This window comes from Molothrus ater, chromosome 6, assembly GCF_012460135.2.
Source record: "Molothrus ater isolate BHLD 08-10-18 breed brown headed cowbird chromosome 6, BPBGC_Mater_1.1, whole genome shotgun sequence".
NCBI classification, from domain to species: Eukaryota; Metazoa; Chordata; class Aves; order Passeriformes; family Icteridae; genus Molothrus; species Molothrus ater.
Genome location: NC_050483.2, coordinates 54,825,803 through 54,844,052, shown reverse-complemented (window position 1 = coordinate 54,844,052; position 18,250 = coordinate 54,825,803). Strand labels below are relative to the sequence as shown.

The 18,250-nt window shown below is 40.3% G+C and overlaps 1 protein-coding gene across 1 annotated transcript in view; it reads left to right on the top strand.

Moving 5' to 3' along the window:
* Positions 1-17,270, top strand: part of NUDT14 (nudix hydrolase 14) — a 59,709-nt gene extending 42,439 nt beyond the window's left edge. Inside the window, exons 4-5 of the mRNA XM_036384723.2 lie at positions 4,594-4,831; positions 15,222-17,270. Coding sequence (XP_036240616.1) covers positions 4,594-4,831; positions 15,222-15,438 — 455 coding nt within the window. The 3' untranslated portion in view covers positions 15,439-17,270. The remainder of the gene's footprint in view (positions 1-4,593; positions 4,832-15,221) is intronic.
* Positions 17,271-18,250: the final 980 nt, after the last annotated feature.

Sequence of the window (18,250 nt, the reverse complement as noted above, 5' to 3'; positions counted from 1 at the left end):
TTTCAGTCAGTCAGAATTTCTAACCAGGGAAATTTCCATTACAGATGAAACGAATGATCAGGGTAGTCTTACATTCTGCTCTTGGGCTGGTTATTGTCCTTTTTTGGATGAAATTACAAACAGCTCTATAATGATCGTGCAAGAAATTGCTTTAATTTGAAGTTCCTTCTTGACCTGCTTGTCCAGAAAACAGTATTTTCCTTTTTGTTTTGTTTTGTCTTAAATATTTGTTTTATTTGTACTGTCTTATTGTGCATTGTGTAGTTGGGAATTTGAAATGAGAGATTCAGGACTGTATGCTTTTTCACCAGTATGTGGACAACTTCATTTCACCAGTTATTATGCATTTAGGTTAATATATATTTTTTTCTGAGGTTTTGTATGAGTTCTTTTAACTCAAAGCAATATATACTTTCTGGAAGTGAAAAACAAAATGCGTATTCGCTGCATTTTAATTAAAAGAAATGACAAGGTATTTCACTGACTGTTGCTAAGAGACCATTTCAAGACTGCTCATGGTAGACTTTGTAGAAAACTTTCTAGGGTAGTGTCACACTGCCCTTTCTTCCTGACAGTGATTACAGCCTCTCCAGTGCTGTGCAGCAGTGTTACATTGAGAGTGCATCCTTCTCATCAAGTGCTAATTGACTTGTATAAAGTGTTTGGTTATTTGTTCATCACTAATCCACTGTCTTTTATTTGCCAGCGAATAAATGGCTCCCACAGCTCTTGCTCTCTTTGAGGCAATCTTAGGGAGAAGTGTGTGCATATATATATATACACACATGTATATATATGTACTAAGCAGCAACACAGTCATTGCATTATCTCTGTGAAAGTGTCAAATCAGCCTCAAAAGCCTGGAGTGAAACCATTCCAGAGGCTGGAGCTGCTCAGACACCTGGCCATAGGCACAGTGGTCAGTCAGATACCCCACAGCACTTCAGTGATCACAACCATGACCTGCCCTTACTCACATCCCTATATTTATAATTATATATATCTCCATTCCATGGTTATTGTCTGCCCTGGTGCCTGTTCCACAAAGCCAAGACGAAGGCTGAGGCTTTTCTCCTTGCCATCTCCCACCAGGGTCCCACCAGGAAGGCGATCCCTCCTCGCTGGGAGGGAGCAGCTGCCGCTGGCTCCGCAGGCACGGCCCTGCACGTGTGCTGCTGCCATGTGTGCTCGCCTTTCCCTAGGCTGTGCTGGCAGGAGCAGCTTTTCCCACTGATGTCCGTGCTGCTTGTAAAGGCACTCATCCCTCCCATTCTGTTTGGCAGCAGCAGCCCTTATGCAGCCACAGCAGAAAGGCTGCAGACAGGAGGTTTTGAGGAGCAGGGAGCTGAAGGAGCTCATGCTGATTTGAAGGTGGCAGAAGCACACAACCAGTGAGGCAAACAGTGTGCTCTGGGATTAGATCATCTTGAATGATCATGAAATCACACATTTGGGAGGAGCAGGGAGAAGAAAGATAAGCATGTATCTCTGTGTATGTACCTCACCCATGAGTAATTTGCAAAGGTATTGGTCAATGCTTATTTTGGTAGGCAATTGACCACACATTTTCAAATACAATAAAATGATATGTTGCTAGGGTTGGGACCTATGAACATGTGCTCTGGTTTATTAACTGTGAGTATACTGACCTTTCAATGCATTGTGATGTTTGTTTTTCCACTGACTTAAAATAAACAGTATCAAAGATTTGAATCATAAGCCATGTTCCCTTTCAGGAGGTAGGAAGCACAAGCACAGTCAGAAGTTTTGAGAGGAGCCAGCACCTTCCCAGACAGCCAAACCCCACTGGCTCCTTAGTCTCTACTGTTTTCTTCTGTTTAGGGTCAGCAAACAAGCCCCTCTATGTGTCACCTACAAAGGCTGCTTTTAATAACAGCAGTGATCTTATTTGCTCCATTTGGTTGAACCATCTATCCTTTGTCCCACGTTACACAAAGGAAGGTGAGAACATCAATTCTACTGGAGTTTCCCTTCTGAGTGGAAACTTTCTTACAGCTGAGTGGCTTCAGGGTAATTAGTCCAGATGTGGATTCCATCACTTCCTTGGGAAGCCTTTTCCAAAGCCTGACAACCCTTTCTGTTGTCATTCTTCCTGGTGTGCAGCCAGAAGCTGCCCTGGCACAGGTTGGTTCCTCACCGTGCTGCTGCTCATGGCCATGTCCATCTGGCCATGGAGGAGACTGCCCAGCCATGGTGCAGAGGCAGTTCCTGCCCAAGGAGGCATTGGAAAACAAGGGAACAATAGACATGGGACAGGTGGGTGGGTGACTGTGCTGGGGCTTCTGGATTCTGCTTTCCAACCTCTTTGTGGATTTACAAGATGGCAGCCTGTGGTGAGGAAGAGGAGGGTCACAGGTTTCCCTCTGAAGAATGTGTCTTAGCCAGTAGGTCACACACTTCTCCATCCAGTTCTTCATCGTCCAGTGCATCACTTGTGCAGTCAGTTTTGCACCTTCAAGAGAGCTATGGGAGATTCTCTGTTCCCTGACATTAGAAGGCAGCTTGGCTTTCTAGGCCTTGCTTATCTGTGAGAGTTCAATTGAATTTGAACCTTTGAAGCCAGGTGATATTAAATTCATAATCAGACTCCTTGGTGAATGCTCTAATATTTGGGCTCTTACAGAAGTGGCTGGTACTGGTTCTTTTCTTCCTTATCTACAGAGAAAAACTGTTCCTGGGCTTGAAGTGTGGCCATATCACAGGACTTTGCTCTGAAGAGGACTGCTGAATTAGGGAATGTAGGTTTTGATCTACCTGGGGCCCAGTTGTGCTGAGGGAGAAGGAGAATGGCAAGTGCCTGATGGAATGACAGGGATACAGGAGACTTTTAATACTTTTACATCACAGCTTCATATGTCTGTACCCCACACTCTTACCTGTATCCTGTTTTAGTGCCCAAAGCCTTTAATGGGATGCATGTGTTGCTCCTTTTTTAATTATCTGATATGGGTATGTCAGTACTAAAAAAGAAATAAAACTTTCAGAGGATTTGGCTTGTCTCAGAGAAATCATGGATGTGGCTGTCATTTATGATAATTTTCCTAGCTTTTAGAAGTTTTTGGAATAATGACAATAGACACCCTTCAAGGAGCTGTCCCTTAAAGCTGGCAGGGAATATTTTTTTTTCTGGCTTCATGCTACACTTAAAAAAAAAAAACCTAAGCTCTAACTCATGTCTCTCAAGTAAGAAATGGAAACTCTGATCTGTACCTGTTTGAATCTCAAAGACTTGGATATACCTAAAACTAGCAGCTTTGAAAGTTTTAGCTTCTGGAGAAAGATTAGATTTGGGATATTGGACTGATCTGGACATCTCCCTTTCAAGTGCAGATCTTGCTATTCTGCACTTCTGAGGTGTCAAAATGAGCACTGCAGAAAGAGCCCAGGCACAAATTGCTGGGGTGTAGACTCTGCCTCAGAGACCAAGTGCTTAAGAAGTCACTGTGGTACTCCACTGTTATGCAACAACATTTCTCCAGAGACCTTTTTTTAAGAAATACCAAGCTACAGTACCTGGAAGGACAAAAAGTTGCCTATTAAACCTGAGTTGTTATTTATCAATTCTGCAAGATTTAGAAGGGGAAAGAAAAGAGACACTAATCTGAAAACCGTGTTATGTGTATGTGAAATATGCATGTAAAATATTTTAATGGAATAAAAATTGGTTCAAAGTTTAAAATAGTTTTATTCAGGGTGGTTTATAACACTCTCTTGGAAACCTTTCATGAAAAGCAAGGGGATAGACATAAGGAAATTTCAAGGAAAAAACAAGTGGAATTATGCCTGTGTATTAAAGTTGCAATGATCTGGAGTTGTCTGTCAGTAGGGATTCTTTGTGTGTTGACATCCAGTCCTGCAGCTTTCACTCAGGCAAAATTTCTGTTGACATCAGTGAGAGGTTTTGCTTAAATAAGGACTAAAATCTGACATTTGCACTTTCTTTAGGAGTGCATTACAGTGGCAGCTGTTTGTAGATTAGTTCAAGAAGTCCTTTTCAGACTCCACACAGGAATCTCTGCAAGGAACTGTATGTTCAAAAGAGGATTTTTATTTTTTCAAACAAACATACATGCTTTTCATACCCTTTCTAAATAACAGCTGAGTTGACAGGCTGAAAGACTCATCATTGTGCACATGGTACTTTATGTGCAACCCAACTTTCCTGCAAGATAACTTCATAGTTTAAATTAAATCCCAATATCTGCATTGCCCAACAAATGGGAGCTGTATGGTGCTTCTGGCACTTTGACTTCTTGGATGAACTAGATTCCTTTTTAAATTTTTATTTATTTTAAGGTGTGCATGAATTCATTTCAGATGATGTAAGTACAAATAAGAGTTTAAAAAATAATTTTACGGACAGGGCAAGCGGACCTTTGTTCTTTAAAATTCCAGTTTTGTGTGTCATTATTTTAGCAGATAACACAGCTGAATTCCTTGTTACTCTCAAGTACTCTCATGGTTGTTAATTTCCAGGCAAAATTTGTTTGCAACCCTTTTTTATATTTAATATAAAGAGACTAACTCACTGCCCCTTGTTTATTTTTCTTTTCTCTTTTGGGGTTTTTTAAGCTGTTTACATGTGTGAAATAGAAAGGCATCAGCCTCAAGTCTTTGAGAATCAGGACAAGGAGAGCTTCCCTTCCCTGGAAAATCCCTTACCTGCTGTGGTTGGAGTGACCTATGAACTCTGTGCTGGCATTGTGGACAAGCCAGGCCTTTCTTTAGAAGAAATTGCTTGTGAGGAAGTTTTGGAAGAGTGTGGCTATCGAGTTTCCATTGCAGACCTCAGGAGGATCACTTCTTACAGGTAAATAGCAGCAAGTTACAACATTTAGCATTCCATTGTGTCACAGACTGCTGAAGTGGCCTGAGTGTTCCCTCTTGCCTTGTTTAAGCAGAGTGTAGGAGGAACGTGGACATCTGAAGGTACAAGAAAGGTGTAATTTTTTGCAAGTGAGAGGAGTGTTTACAGAAATATAAGGAATTAGAAATATATAATCAATATGATAATTATGGGATTGAATTCCCAGGAAGAATCATACCATTGTGACTTATTCCAAAGACTGTTAGAAGAGGAAGAAGTTGCTTTGGGCTCTTCAGAGTTTGTTACAGCACTAGAAAACAGCCCATCTTTACTATACTGGGTATTTTATAATATTTCAGATTAACAATAGAAACTGCCCAAGATGCTCTCTGATAAACCTTTAACATGATTTTCCAGAAGCATGAGAACCTGTGGCATTAGATCTCTTCGTAATATTTGGTCTGTAATTAAAGCTTCTTTGAATTGGACAATAATTATTGTTATATGTGAAGATTTTGCAGATCTGACTGTCAAAATTATTACATTTTATTTTTGCAGGGTTACAAATAGTTACTGAAATAGTTTTTAACATGTTTTAAAACATTTATTAGGAATAAAGGGAAAAATTAATATGTAAGTGGAAAAATGCAAAATGTGAGGTGTTGGTGAACAAAAAAACAAAGAGAAACTTTGCACACAGCTTTAATCCTATTATATCTCATTCCCAGCTTTTAGTATTGTTATCCAAAATGTATGTATGTTTGTATTTTACAGAGAAAGCAGCAGGTTTTTTACTTTCTTTATTTTACTTGACAACTCCATTGAACTAGGCACTGTCATTGGTTTTTAATTTGGGAATTGAATACAAATCCACAGCTGTCAATCCTGGCAAATGTTATTTCCTGCTGGATTAACAAGCAGTGCTTCTGTTGAGGGGAGGGGGTGAATCATAGGAGCTGTCTTTTACAACTCATTGAAACCAGATTAAGGGTTTGTTCTACTGAAAGAAAAAGTGTCTTCCAGATTTATGAGCAAAAGCTGTCTATAGAATTTCATAGGTTGGGTGACACTGACAGGCTGCTGCATGCAGATATATATACATATGTATATGTATGTATGTATGTGCATACAAATGCAAAGGAGGAAAAGTAGAATACAATTCCTGTAGAAGGTTGGAGATTTAGTGCAGAAGTTTGACTCAATATTAATGATTTATATCTGCATAAAACTCTCTGTGTTTTGGTATTGATAAATATCTTTATATGTTACAGGTGGTTGTTCAGTTTTTTATTTTTTTTTAATTGCACTGACTTGTGAAGAGTGTATACAACTGGGGTTTTCTTTGTTGAGACCTTTGCAAAGAGCTCATAATCCTCCATTGTCCATGTGGACACAGCTTTCTGCCCATGGAGATCCATACTGAAGTCAGAAGAGCCTGTATAATTTTTACATTTTTAAATTAATATGAAAGTTTGAAGCCCCAAAGATGATATTTCACAGGGTTTTTTTGTGCAATTTCCCATGCTCTAGTTTTAGGATTTTATTCCAAATATTTTGGTATTCTTATTAGGAATGTCCTGTTTTCCTCCAGCCAAGGACTGGCATCTTTCTGATCCTTGAGGATTTGATGCAAAGAAAGGAAGTAATCAGTTCATTTATGGTCTCCTAAGGACATTTCTTCTGTAATGGCTACACTACATATAAGAATTCCTGAGCTTTTTCTAAGTGCAGCAGGTTTTTCCAAGTGGTTTTTGCTGCTGTTTCATGCTGTGACTGTCAATACAAAGCACAGGCATAAAGCACTGCATTAATGCATATGCATGCCATTACAATTGCAATGCATCCTGCACTTGCACTCTTATCTCCCATCCCAGCAATCTGTGTAATAGCTGCTCTGCATTATTTATTGATCCAGTGCCTCAGGTCAGTTTTGGGGGGCTCTCTCTAGATGGCTCCTCTTCCAAAGATCAGCCTCATCTGGACTGGCACCAGTTGTGACAAATGAGCATCTCTCAGATCTGACCATTCCATGGCCTCTCTTGGAGGGTTTTGGCATTCTGTCTGAAGTCTCCTGTCTGTCTGTACGACAAGCAACTTTCCCTTCATGTCTTGCCTAAATTTCCCTTTCTTCAGCACTGACACTTACTACTCAGTCCCCAATGGACATGAAGTACTTCTGCCCCTTCCACCTCCTTGTTAAAGCATGTTCCCTTTATTTCATTTTTGCCTGTGCAAAACTATTTTAGTTGATTTAGTCTCTCTCTTCAGATCATATTTTCTAGATATCTGATCATTCCTTCTGCTGTCCTCTGCCTTCTCTCCATCTGGTCTGCACATTTCTTAAAAATTTAGTGCCCAAAGTGAAGCGCAGTTCTTTAGTGGGAGCTTTCCAGTATAGAGTGGAAGCATTATCTCCCCTAGTCTCATAGATCATTCTTTGTACACAGGAGTTTGTTGTTTGCCTTTTTTGCAGAGGCATTACATTATTGATGTAATTTATCTTCCCCAATGCCTTCCCTGTCTCAAGCCTAGGCGTTGAACCTGATGATCCTTGTGGGTCCCTTCCAGCTCAGAATATTCCAGGATTCTACATTGTCATTCACCTCCTGTCCATATTCTGTGTCATCACAGCCTTTGATCTGAAAGCAGGGAGTTGTATTCCTAATGACACCCCTTGCTGGAGTCATAGTCATCAGAAGGAAATTGTCTGCCTGGAATAAAAGCAGGATTTGAGTTAGACCTGACAGAAAGGCATGATAAGCCAAAGACACATCAAATGTAAAGGGAGAAATAGTTTTGGCTAGGGAGGTCAGTACATTTCTGTGCCTAATGGATTAAGAAAGATGGAGCATGGACAATCCACAGGGAGAACTTAGACTATGGGGAAGAATTGAAAATGAAAACCTTGAGTGGAAAAAGAGGAAGAAGAGATGAAGGAACAATGCAGAGAAAAATCATAGGCAGAGAGCTGAATGGACCTGGGGAAAGTACATTCATTATGGTAGAGGAGAATTCTCTGTAAGGAAATGAGGAAAGTACTTAGACTGCATTCAATTTTGCTCTGTTCTCTGTTCTATAACTGTATAGGTTAAGGGTAATCTGAAAATAGCAGGGATTTTCCTCATTTATTATCAGGGCCTGTAGCAGTGGTTTTGGGGGATTTTTTTTTAGTGCTTCTCAGCTAAGCTGGAAAGTGTGAGCCCAGTACTGCCACAGGTAATTCATACACATGCAGGTAACCCACTGGACCCCTGATTAAGCTCTGTCAAAGCTCCAGTGACTTAATACTCATCACATAGAAGTCAGTGAATTAAGCAGATCTCAGACTTAATTACCTTGAATGATCCACAGAGGAGCTGTGGAGTCAATGAGGAATCAGGAAAGGAGCCAGGAGTTGGGGAATTGAGGCCATTTCAGTAAGAGTCTTTGGAACAAATTGTTCCAGCAGCAGGAGGACAGTATGGTGTGGGTGAGTGAGGGAGGCTGGGCTGGGGGCAGATAACAAGAAACACAAACATATTTAGAGGAACTTGACTGGAGGAGGACAGAGGAATCACACTTTGAAAATCAGAAATATCTGTTCCTATTATAGAAAATTGCCAGACAGGAGGTGAATTGAAATGCAGATGGTTCATGTTGCTGTGTAGACAGAGGAGGGATCATTCTGGAAAGAATCTGCATTGTTTGCAGCCTGTGTGGTGAGTTTGGTATCATCACTCCACAAATTTCTACTTTTGTGCTTGGCATTCAGTAACTTCATTTTGGTATTGCAAAAAGGTTGGTTTAAATTATGGCAGCAGCTAATTCAATTTTGGAGACTTCAGGAAGTTTTGGTGGCTGCTGATGTCCTGAGTTCTTGTCAGTTGCATGTATGGCATCAGTCATAAAATAGCATAGCTGGTTGATGTCAGGGGTGTAAAGGAATTACCTGGTTCAATAATAAAATAACAAAATGAAGCTAATCCTATTGTGGTATAATTATACACTGAGGGTTCATGAAGGTTGAAGGTTGCAGTTAAATTCAACATTTTTAGAAGCTCTAAAAGAAATCTTTGAGCTTCCCTTAATGTTTGGGGTTTTTTCCACAAATGCAAATTTTTGTAAGTGAATGTCTTACTTTGGATTTACTCATATACCAGATACAACAATTTTTCTTTCTGTCATGGTATCCCAGCAGTTTTCTGATTGAATCCCATGTGCTGGGAGTTAATTTCTTAGGCTGAGGTACTTCCAGCTATCTGCCTTGAGACGTGTTTTCTTACAAGACAGGGACAGGGAAATAAGTTGTTGTTGTTGTCATTGATGTCATTGTTACTATTGCAAAGTATTTTCTTTTAGTTCTTGAAAATGTTGGTCGTCCTGAAGAATATTTATAAAATTAATTGGACTTCAATAACACCTCAGAACATCAGGGTAGAGTTGAACCAGAGCTGCTAGTTCAACTTCCTTTTCCCTTCATTACATCTTTATTTTCTCCCAGAGGCTGTAAAAACTCTTGGCTCTGACCTGGATACAATAGAAGCTGTAGGTTCTCAGCCCCACTGTAAAGAAATCAGATGGATTAGTTTAAAGGACTGACTATATTAAAATAGGTACTTACTTTAATCTTCCTACATTTGATTTCTTTTCCCAAAGTGTACAAGAAGAGCATTCAGAGAATTAATGTTAGATGTTCCAATTACTGTGCCATGGCTTTTAGCCTCTGTGCAATGAGGTAAAAATGGTTTGTATTCACAGGTTTTTATGTAGAAAGAATAATAGCCTTGAAAATCTTAAGAGTGCATTATAATTAGAAAGATCACCTGCTAGTACACCTGTTGGGTGATGGCATAATGTAATATAATTTTATGTTAATTACCTCTGTGCTTTTTTCCTGCACCTGCCGCTCATAATGTCAGAACTGTACAAAGGTCCTGAGAAGTGACAATAGGAGCTGCATGTCACTGATCATCAGTTTACATGTTGCATGCCTAAGTGGATCTTGATTTAAGCATAAATAACAGAGATTTGTGTCACATTTATTTGTAAACATGAATTATGTATTCACTCTATACCCAAATTTTGCATCCAGATGGCTTATGTCTTAGAAAAGGATATACTGCTTTCAGGAATTTGGATATTAACTGTGTAAGATTAAAACAAAAAAAAAAGATATATTTCTGTGTTGATAAGAATGTTGATTGTGTATAGATTTTGTATTTGTTTAATATTAACACATTACAAGAAATTTAGCTTTTAATTGCTGTCTGTCAGAAATCTGAACTAAAGTCATAAGTCTTCACAAGGATAAATCAATTTATTTGTTCCCCATCTTGCAGCAGAGAAGAGTATAAAATACTGTTTATATTCTCATACATGTTTGTTTCTTCAAATTAAAAATATAATATTTACAAACATGATACTCATGAATGAGACAAGTGGTTGGCATAGGCGAGCACCCAGACATGAGAAAAAGGCAAAGCTAATCTGAACCAAAGCTTTGAATTTTTTTGGCCCTGATTAGCAACGTGTTTGTGTGTGGACATGCACATGTGAGCGTACTCACTGTGAAGAAAAAACCTCGTGGACTGTTGGTAGACTCCATCTCACTTGTGGCTTCAGACACTACTAAACCTTTTTTTTAAGCCATAAGATACTGTTTTCCACTTCTGATAAAAATGTATGTACTGTATCTTTATGCTCATGAACTTGGGACAAGTGAAAAGTCCCATTTTGTGAGCTCGATTTTGAGCACTGTTTATTTCCTCGTGCATTTGATAAAAGGGAGCAGTTAAACAAAGGTTTTGTGGTAGTTGATATTGCTGTGTTTCAAAAAACAGATTGGAGTGACAATCTGCCTCCTGTGTTTCCCCTGCTCTGAGGAGGATGGAAATGCTGTGATTACAGCCTCGTGCTGCCAGCCTGTCCCACCCTGGGCAGGAGGGGAGAAGTGCTTCACAGTCATTCTGCAGAAGCTCCTCCTCTGGTGTGGCATTGCCTAAAAGTGTATTACCCAGGGCTTTAAAAGCCATAGCATGATTTAATCTCACTGTTTGAGTGTTTTATTCAAAATGAAATATGGGAAGGCAGCACACAATCTTGTTTTGATGTGTTAAACTTATATATAAGTTACTATTGTGATAAAAACCATACGACTTTGGTATCCTTACTTTGACATGCTTACATTCCTAGACTTGCTGTTGTCAAAGGTAATGGAGGTTTCTAACTGTCTGAAGCAATGCAGAAAGTTCAGTGCCAATAGAGTTTTGGGGTTTAAAATCTCTCTGTTGAAATTACAGGGCTTGTGAGCTTAAGCCATAATGACTTGACAAGGATATTTGTGAGCCCTGTAGCTGTTGATTGGAATGACCATCAGCTCCTCAGAGGAAACCAATCCTCAGGATGAAGAGGCAAGGAAAACCGAGCTGTGTTTTGTGTAGATCATTTGCCTTTGTCCCACAGTGGCACAGGAGCCAAGTCCTGTGCAGACACATCAGAATACAGCTGGAGCAGCCAGCTGAGGTCAAGCCAGGCTTAGCAGGTCTGGGTCAGTGTGAGCCATGACCTGCTGGGTTAGGTGCTAAACCCTGGACTGACACTGAAGCCTGAAGTCTCACCATGGGCTGGTGCTGGGTTCAGACCTGCCCAGCCTCCCCCAGCCAAGCCTCTCTTGTCCCAGGAAGGCACCTTTATCAGGAAGGTGGCTTTCCCAGGCTGAAACTCATCACTTGCAGTTCGGGTGTGCTGACCCCTGTGATTTCCACAGATGCAAAGCTAATGAATATAGCTGTAATCTGTTAATAGGTGACTCATTTCAGACCATGGCAAAAGTCTTTTATTTGTAGTGGGGAATACTGGGGTAAGAAAAAGTGTATGTCACAGATGTGGGATAGAAGAAGATTGTAGCAGAAAGAGAAGTATAAATAGGATTAAAGGCACATCAAAATTCCTTAAGCAGCATACTCAGAAAGTGCAGGTCACTGTGCAAAAGCAGAGAAAATTCCCAGTGACAGATAAACCTGAAAGCAACTGCAAACATATTTTTTCCTGTAGCCTATTCACCAGTCAGACCCACTTTCTCCCTCTCTGCTCTCTTCCAGTGCCCAAAGTCACTGAAATTTACATTTTGCAAGTTAAATGGAAAATCACTTCATTACTTCTACCTGAAAAGCTTCAAAACAACAAACCTAACTTCTGATTTCTATAAAAGCCAAAGGTACTAAGACAGACAAAATGTGAATAGCATTGATTTTTATGCAATTTTCTAAGGACAAGCAGGATACATTAGCAGTCTGGAAATGTCGTGAAAGACAGCAGTAAGCAATACTGGAGAATATTTAATTTAGTAAAGGGCAGTCCATGTGGATCTATGCAAGAATGATCAACTGGCAGGGTAAACCAGAGCATTTAGAGAATGAAACAGCAAGTGAAAAAAGGTATTTGCCTCTTTTAAGAATTAAAGTGTATTTCTAGATCTTTCAACTTCTTTCTGAAACAATTCAAATGGTCTTTTAGAATCAGAGACTAATGGAATATACTGAGTTGGAAGGGACCCACAAGGATCATTGGGGGCAGCTCCTGACTGTGCACAGAACACTCCAAGGGTCACACCATGTGCCTGAGAGCCTTGTCCTGAGGTTTCTTGAGCTCTGTCAGCCTTGGTGCTGTGACCACTGCCGTGGGGGAGCTGTTCCAGTGCCCAAACACCCTCTGGGTGAAGCAACTTTCTCTAACATCCAACCTAAGCCTCTCCTGACTCAGCTTTGTGCTGTTTCCTCGGGTCCTGTTGCTGCCACAGGAGTGAAGAGATGGCTCTCTGTCCCTCTGCTGCACCTTGTGAGGATGTTGAAGGCAGAATCCAGCGCTTTGCTCTTGTTAAACTCCATATGGGTTGTGATTGCCCCTCTCTTAATTCATTGAGGTCTCTCTGCAGGGCCTCTCTGCCCTTGAAGGAGTCAACAGCTCCTCCCAGTTTAGTATCATCAAATTGGGAGAAACTGTCAACTCCCTTGAGGGAGACTAGACAACAAGTTAAAGCAGTGAATATGTTTATAAATAACATCCTGCAACAGTCTGCAAAGTCGCCATCTCAATAGTGAAGGGATTCTAGGTAGGCTTAGAAATATTAGTTTTGCTGGTTTGGGGAGGAAAGAGTAGAATAGAATGTAATGAGAATTAATAACAGCATTCTTTAATTTTACTTATAGTTCCCTTGGAAGTTTTTATTAATTTATAGCTATAATCTTGTGGCAAAGTTGCACCAAAGAAGAGAAAGTTAGGTAATCAAGTAAGAGGGAATGACCATGTGGGTATGTCCTCCTTTGAATATGTATTGTTAGAAATTCTTGTTTGTTTCTGTGGTTAATTATATGCCAATAGATGTGAAGAAATACCATAACTTTGGGCATCATAACAAAAGAAAGACCTTGATGTCCAGGACTTTCATCTTTTCAAGTATATTAAGTGTAGTAGCTACTCTTGATATATTTAGTTCATAACAAGGGAATATCATGTGAATAAGTACAAAGAAATTACACCATATGGAAATCAGTCCTGCTATTTGAGCTGTGGTGGCAAGAACTGAGTCTTACAGTGTAGCACCTTGGAAATTGGTTTTCCTTTACTTTAGAGAAAAGATGTGTGGAAAGTGAACTGATTTCACAGCTGTAGCTATTTCATAAGGAAATGGTCACAGGTGCTATAGAAGTAGATTATGCTGTAAATAATCAAGCCAGAATGTTCTTATAGCAGTACTTCTTATATAAATTTGCTGGTTTTGATATAACCTTTATATAATATCAAGTGTACATGGAAATATTCAAGTTAGGATCATTTTCATTCTCCAGGTGGAGCACCCTAGAGGAAGGTGTCAGACTTGACACTCATCATAAAAAAAAAAAAGATAATGGGACATTAAATATATTATACACAGTCCTGTGTTTTTCATGGAACCTGTGGCAACCAGCAAACTGCATTCTTTGTATTGCAAATTTTACAGTTGGTTAAAACACAGATCAAAAAGCCCAGTCCTAACACTGGAATAAAGTGATGAGCACAGAATGAAAGAGGTCCAATATCAACCTTCAGGGTTCCTGAAAATGCCAAAGATGGTCAAGTTTCTTTACATGGATGTACAGGAATGATCCTGGAGGGGTGACACATCTTGTCCAAAGTCACAGAATGCATCAGAAGTAATTTTAGGAAAAGAATTCACTAATTCACTCCCCTAATCAGTATTTTTTAAAAGTGTATATTAATGTAAAAAACCAATTTCAATACTTACTATTAGAAACCAACTTCTGTAGTCACTATTAATTCCTCAAACAAAATAATTGCCAGTGTTCTTAGAAAACTGAGAGACAAATGATTAATTCCTGCTATGGGGTGTGATGTGTGCTGGATTAACTGAAAGATTTAGTTGACTAATGGTTGGGTAAATCTGGATATACACTCTAAGATCATAACACCTGCTACAAATCTGAGAATCCTCTGTATGTGTAATAATATGGAAGCTAATTTTTCATCTTGCCCTAATGCCTCATTCATAGTTTCAGTGAACTTTGGATCCAGATTTAATGTGAAAAGTCGCTTGTAATCATGTGAAATGAAGAAATTGCAATTACAATGTGAATATTTTCTTGGAAGGACTAAATGAGTGGATTATCTACTTATCCCTTATTTAATAATACCTAAATTAAACAGTCCTAAGGAAATAGAGGATTAACAAATAAGAAGTATAATACACAGCAAGCAGTCTAGCTGAAGAAAGACTATATAATCTAAAATATCCTCAACTAAATCCACTGAAGCAAATTTAGCAGGGAGACTGAATTACTTTGGACATGTGCGTGCTTACAGTGGTCCATTTGGGTCAGGGCTAAAGTTCAGGAAGGATAGAGAGAGAGTCTCAGACTGCCTTTCCCTTCTTTACCTATCGAGTCCATGAGTGGAGGACTCCAGCTGTGAATGGACATAATCCTCTTAAGAGTAAAAAATCTAAATATTTGTGTAAAAACAAGCAAACAAATGTAGCATGACAGCACACAGATAGACTGGGGAGCTTCTTCCTGTTGTTTGTGCATCTCTGTGAGTCATCCTGCAGTTTGCTCTCCCTGAGGTCAGCTGGAAGAACTTCTGTTGACTTCAGTGTGTATAGGACAACAGTTCACCAATACAAATTTTTTTTCTTTTTTAATTTTACCCCAAAATCACATATTTCCAAAGATTATATTTGAAGATGCATCTATTTTATTTGGAACTGTATTCAAAACTGTTGGTATTTCTGCTTGAAAGTTGTAATCAATTTCTGTCTCAATAATTCTGTCTCACACATGAAGGACCCAGGTTTCCATTCCTAGCTCCTTGTTGCCTTCTTTCTATCTAAACCAGAGTTTCCTCTCTGCTTTTTTTCCAGGTCTGGAGTTGGAGTGACAGGTTCTAGGCAGACTTTGTTTTATGCAGAAGTAAACGACCAGATGAGAACCAGTGGAGGAGGTGGCCAGCCTGAAGAAGGAGAGCTGATTGAAGTTGTGGAAATACCTTTAGGAGAATCCATGAAGTTTGCTTATGATGAGACTTTCCGAAGACAATGGGTGTCATCTTCAGCTTCATGTGGTTCCACAACAACATAGCACCTAAACTACCCAAAAAGTAAAGCACCATGATTTTAAGGAATGCTTTTCTGCTGGTGCTGTGCCTGCAAATCTGCCTGCCTCAATCAACTCAACTTCTCACAGAACAAATTTTTCTTTAAATAAACTTACAAGTATAATCTGAATTAAAATCTTCACACAATTTCCATTATTAGCAAAAGGCTAACTGGAATCGCTGGGGCCAGGATTTGCCTTGGAGAGGCAAATGTTGATTTTTGTGCAAAGGTTAAGTGGATGTGTCCAGATCTCCTTTCTCACAGTACTGTTTTGAGGAGCTGCTCAAGCCCTCAGCACAGCTGCCCCAGGAGCCTCTCACCGTGTCTGTACATACTGGCCACTGTGTATTCACTGTCAGTTTTGATATTTTTTTGAAGAAAGCAGCAAACCTTAATAGTCACAGACACCTTAACAATGTTCCTGAGTCGAGCACAGCTTTCAGGGAGCAGCTTTCTCTGTGGTGTGTGGCTCCTGTGCAGAGGAGGCGTTTGCATTTCTGAACATGCAAACCTTTATTTCATAGGCAAACGGGTCTGTAAATCCTGCTAAGGAGTCACTGACAATGCAGCAGCTGTAAGGTTCTGTGCTCCTGTTTGTTCCCATCACAATGCTGGGCAGCAGTGATGGTGATGTAGGGGTGAAGGATGGGGGCTTCTGCTGGAACACATGCTTCTTTGTTTGTTTTATGGGCAATAGTTGATAAATCAGATCAAACTTTGTCCCCTAGAGGGGGACCAGAGAGGCTGAATTCTTTTAATTTGACGATGAGGTGATTAACACAATGGATTGCTCTGAGGCTTGCTGTGGTCTGAATTTCCTTACCACCCAAATGGGAGGAATGGGACTTACCCCTCAGATAACACTTCTTAGAATCTAATGGTTGGAAGTGCGATTTTATCATGATTTGTGCAGTTTGCATGAAAGCCTGTGCAGCCTGCACAGACTTACTGAGGAATGGCTTTTAAAATCAACGTCTTGATTTAATAATTTGATTTAATTTGATTTAATAAAGTGGTCTAATTAGAACATATAGTACTTGTTTTATCAGTGTAGTTTGGATGTGGACTGTTTGTCATGTGAAACTGTTAAGAGCATGAATGAAACAGAATGAAGTCTGGCAATTTAATTATGCACTGGGTTATGTTATTCACTGACTTAATCAACATGCCCACATTATAAATGCCTCCAGGAGTACTGAGGTGCTAAGTGTGTTTAGAAGAGAACTGCAAATATGAAAACTCTAACTTAACAGCTGAAATAAAAGCAGCAGAGGTGTCTGATGGTGTCCAGTGGCTGATTTTAAATTACTGCTTATCTCAGTAGGTGTATAACTAAAAAAAGTTTTTTTTAAAAAAGAGCTTTTTGAATTGCTGCTTGCTGGTTCTCCTCCTGATAGGGAGGAAAGGTCCTTGGAAAGCCACTGAAGAAGGAGCAGCCTCTGCCTGTGGAGTCAGGCTATTTGTGGAAGTTCAGACACAGCTGTGTTGAGCTGGGCCTGGTCCATGGTGAGTCAAGGGCTGAGTTATTGTGAGAAGCAAATACATTCTGTCTGATGTATTTACATTGGAAGGTGTTTCAAGGTGGGGTCTCCACTGCTCTGTCTAGTACAGTGTGTCCTGATTGCTGCTGAGGCCTTTATGAACTACTACAGTCCATAGAGTAAATAATGCCTTTTATTCCAGGCTGTAGTAACCAAAGTTTCTGTTTGATTCCACCAAAATTACTGGTCACACAGCAGCTTGTGTGCATACATGTCAAAAGTCTCCTTTCTGTATAATGCAGATTGGGAAAAATAAAATATTTTGCCCCTCCAAGGTGCTGTGACTGTTCCTCTGAATGTGCCAAAGCTCCCCAGGGCAGTGCCAGGCTTGCCAAAACCTGGCCCCAGGTCCTGCTGCTCCCCAGGGGTGGGGTGGGAGCCGGAGGTCACCCTGTGGGAAGAGGGGGACACGTGGCAGTGTGGAGGGGTGTGGGGAGGAAGCCACAGGGGTGGCAGGGTGGCATCAGTGCTCTGCTTGCTCTGAGGTGAGCACCAACACAACCTACAGGCTCCAGAGTGTTGCAGGCAGTTGTTCGTGGGTAATGGTGATGGAGGGCAGTGGCATCAGCTGGGCATTCCCTCAGCACTCCCCCATGACGCAGGCAGCCAGACAAGAGGCACTGTCCCCACCTCCCAGTCTGCTCCTCCAGGGAGCACACACTGGGCACACACCCACAAACTCCTGGGGGCTGCAGTGCTCTGAAGCCTTTACACCCCAAGGGATGCTGGACTCCATCCCTGTGCTCTGCCTCACCATCCCTGCATTGTGCAATTCTCAAACACACAAAACAGACACAGGATTGCTTCCATTTTCTTCCACATCTTGGGAATTTTCCACAGAAACAGCAGTTTGCTGAAAGCTGTGCATAAAGCAATGGGGGATCTGGAGTTTGAATCTGCAATATTAAATATAAATGTGTCTTCAACGTCTTACTTTTTCCATGTCAATTTTGGTGGGAGATTTTATAAGCAATTATAAAGGTTTGACAATATGGGACAAAGGGCTTGGCCTTGTTGAGGTATTTTTTTCAATACAGTAGATGATTCATATTTATAAAAATAAGACCAGAACAATTCAGATGTCATTTAACTCATCCAGGCTTATTTCAAAGATCCTAATTAGAGCAAATCAAATATAAATTGGCCAAGCCAGGCAGGGAGAAAGTTCTTCTAATGGAATCTCACAATCACATCTGTGTTTTAGATGCATCCTTTGGACGTGCCACCACACATCATCCATGGAGGGTGGACAGC